The 1,664-nt window shown below is 38.8% G+C and overlaps 1 protein-coding gene across 2 annotated transcripts in view; it reads right to left on the reverse strand.

The window, feature by feature from the left end:
- LOC132123452 (protein NipSnap homolog 2) overlaps nucleotides 1-677 on the reverse strand; it is a 12,723-nt gene extending 12,046 nt beyond the window's left edge. Inside the window, exons 1-2 of one of the 2 annotated variants that reach the window (XM_059534068.1) lie at nucleotides 528-677; nucleotides 1-32 (exon numbers count right to left, since the gene is read on the reverse strand). The exon at nucleotides 1-32 is cut by the window's left edge and continues 108 nt beyond it. In XM_059534068.1, the coding sequence (XP_059390051.1) occupies nucleotides 1-32; nucleotides 528-619 (124 nt within the window). In that variant the 5' untranslated portion in view covers nucleotides 620-677. Of the gene's footprint in view, nucleotides 33-515 lie in introns of both variants that reach the window. The other variant, XM_059534067.1, reaches the window with a different exon arrangement.
- Nucleotides 678-1,664: the final 987 nt, after the last annotated feature.

A 1,664-nucleotide genomic window follows, 5' to 3' on the forward strand; every position in this document is an offset into this window, starting at 1 on the left:
CTCGGCTCCGGTTATTAGATGCTGACAGACCCCTGAAACGGGATCACTTCTGCGTTATTATAACACACACACACACACACACACACACACACACACACATACACAGACTTGAATGTTGCATTGCATTTTAAGACCATGTCCACGTTTATGCTTTGCCCTTGGTGCACAGATGATAACAGCACACTGTCACAGTATGTCAGATGATCATAAGGCCTTTCTGAAGTTCTGCATGCATCAATTATCGATCACACTCGCAGACTTTGCAGTGTGTTTAACGTGAGAAGCGCGCGCTCTGCTGAAGATGACCTTGAGCAGCAGATGCACGCGCGCTCGTCTCCTCTGTGACTCACAGAGCAACATTACTCGCGCACACTCTTCAGTCACTGCATTAGGAAGGAGTCGGTGTTTATCTGTGAGCAGTAGCCGCAGTAATCACGTCTTTAACTAATGCGACTCATACAGATCTGAGAGTTCCGCCGAAGCACAAAGCTCGCGCGTTTATGACGGGTAATTACCTGAGATCAAACCTGATAAGAGCGGAAGCGCGTCCTTTCGCCCGGCCCGTGTGTGCAGCCCGATAGAGGCCGGAGAGAGAGCTCTGAAGGACTCTGGTCGCCATCTTCCACTGATAGGACACAAACAGCAGGCGAGGAAAGAGTTAAACGGCTGCAGTTCCCGGCGGAGCCGGCAGAGGCGCTAGCAGCTTAGACTAGTCTTTAAACTTTAGCTCTTTTCTTCCTCGCTTTAACTAAAGCCTCCCTCAGCTCTCGTGAAGGCTCCTCAAGATTAAATGTTACTTCATATGAATATTTAAACTGAGTGTATTTATCAGTGTAAGGTTACTCTTTTGAGAGCTAGTTTGAGAAGTGTGTGTTTTCCTCAGAACAGGCCACATCACCCTGATGTAAACAAACACCAATAAATTCATACACACATAAAACTAAACTGTTAGACTCGCAACAATTACATTCGCAAAAACCACGTGTGCTCAAAATGAGCCTAAAATGATAAATAATATGACTAAGGAAGAAAGTGATTTCCAAAAGCACAAACAGAAAATAACATTTAAATTGTTAGAATTGCTGTATACATTGTTTTATTCTCATATTTATTTAGTTAATAATTTTCTTATAATGTAATAGTTTTTTTAACGGTTTGATTTTTATATTATTTATTTACATTACGTATTGTCATAATCTGTGGTGAACTGTATTAAACTGTATTAAAACAGGACCAAAAAATGAACAATCAAACCAAATATCATAATAATAATAATTATTATTATAGTATAGGGTACCCAAAACAATGAAAAACAAAACACAATTTTCTTTTCTGTTCATAGATCAAAACAAATAAGAATAGAATGATATTTTCACCACTGATTTCTCCTTAATCATAATATAATTAGCAGAAGAAAAGCAATAGGACACACAACTTAATATTTCATATATGTTTCTCTTATAGTATTTACCATTATTTCATAATGTTTACACTTGACCTCGTCCGCATCGTCATCTTGATGGAGATATTTAAAGTGTAAAAATATCTGTGGCATGATATTTGCCAGTAAACAATATGAATTTTTCACTGATCATTGACACCATAACAGTCAACCTTTAGACGTCCAAGAGCTGCCACAAAACATGTTTAGAAAGAGAAATGTC

This window comes from Carassius carassius, chromosome 41, assembly GCF_963082965.1.
Source record: "Carassius carassius chromosome 41, fCarCar2.1, whole genome shotgun sequence".
NCBI lineage: Eukaryota > Metazoa > Chordata > Actinopteri > Cypriniformes > Cyprinidae > Carassius > Carassius carassius.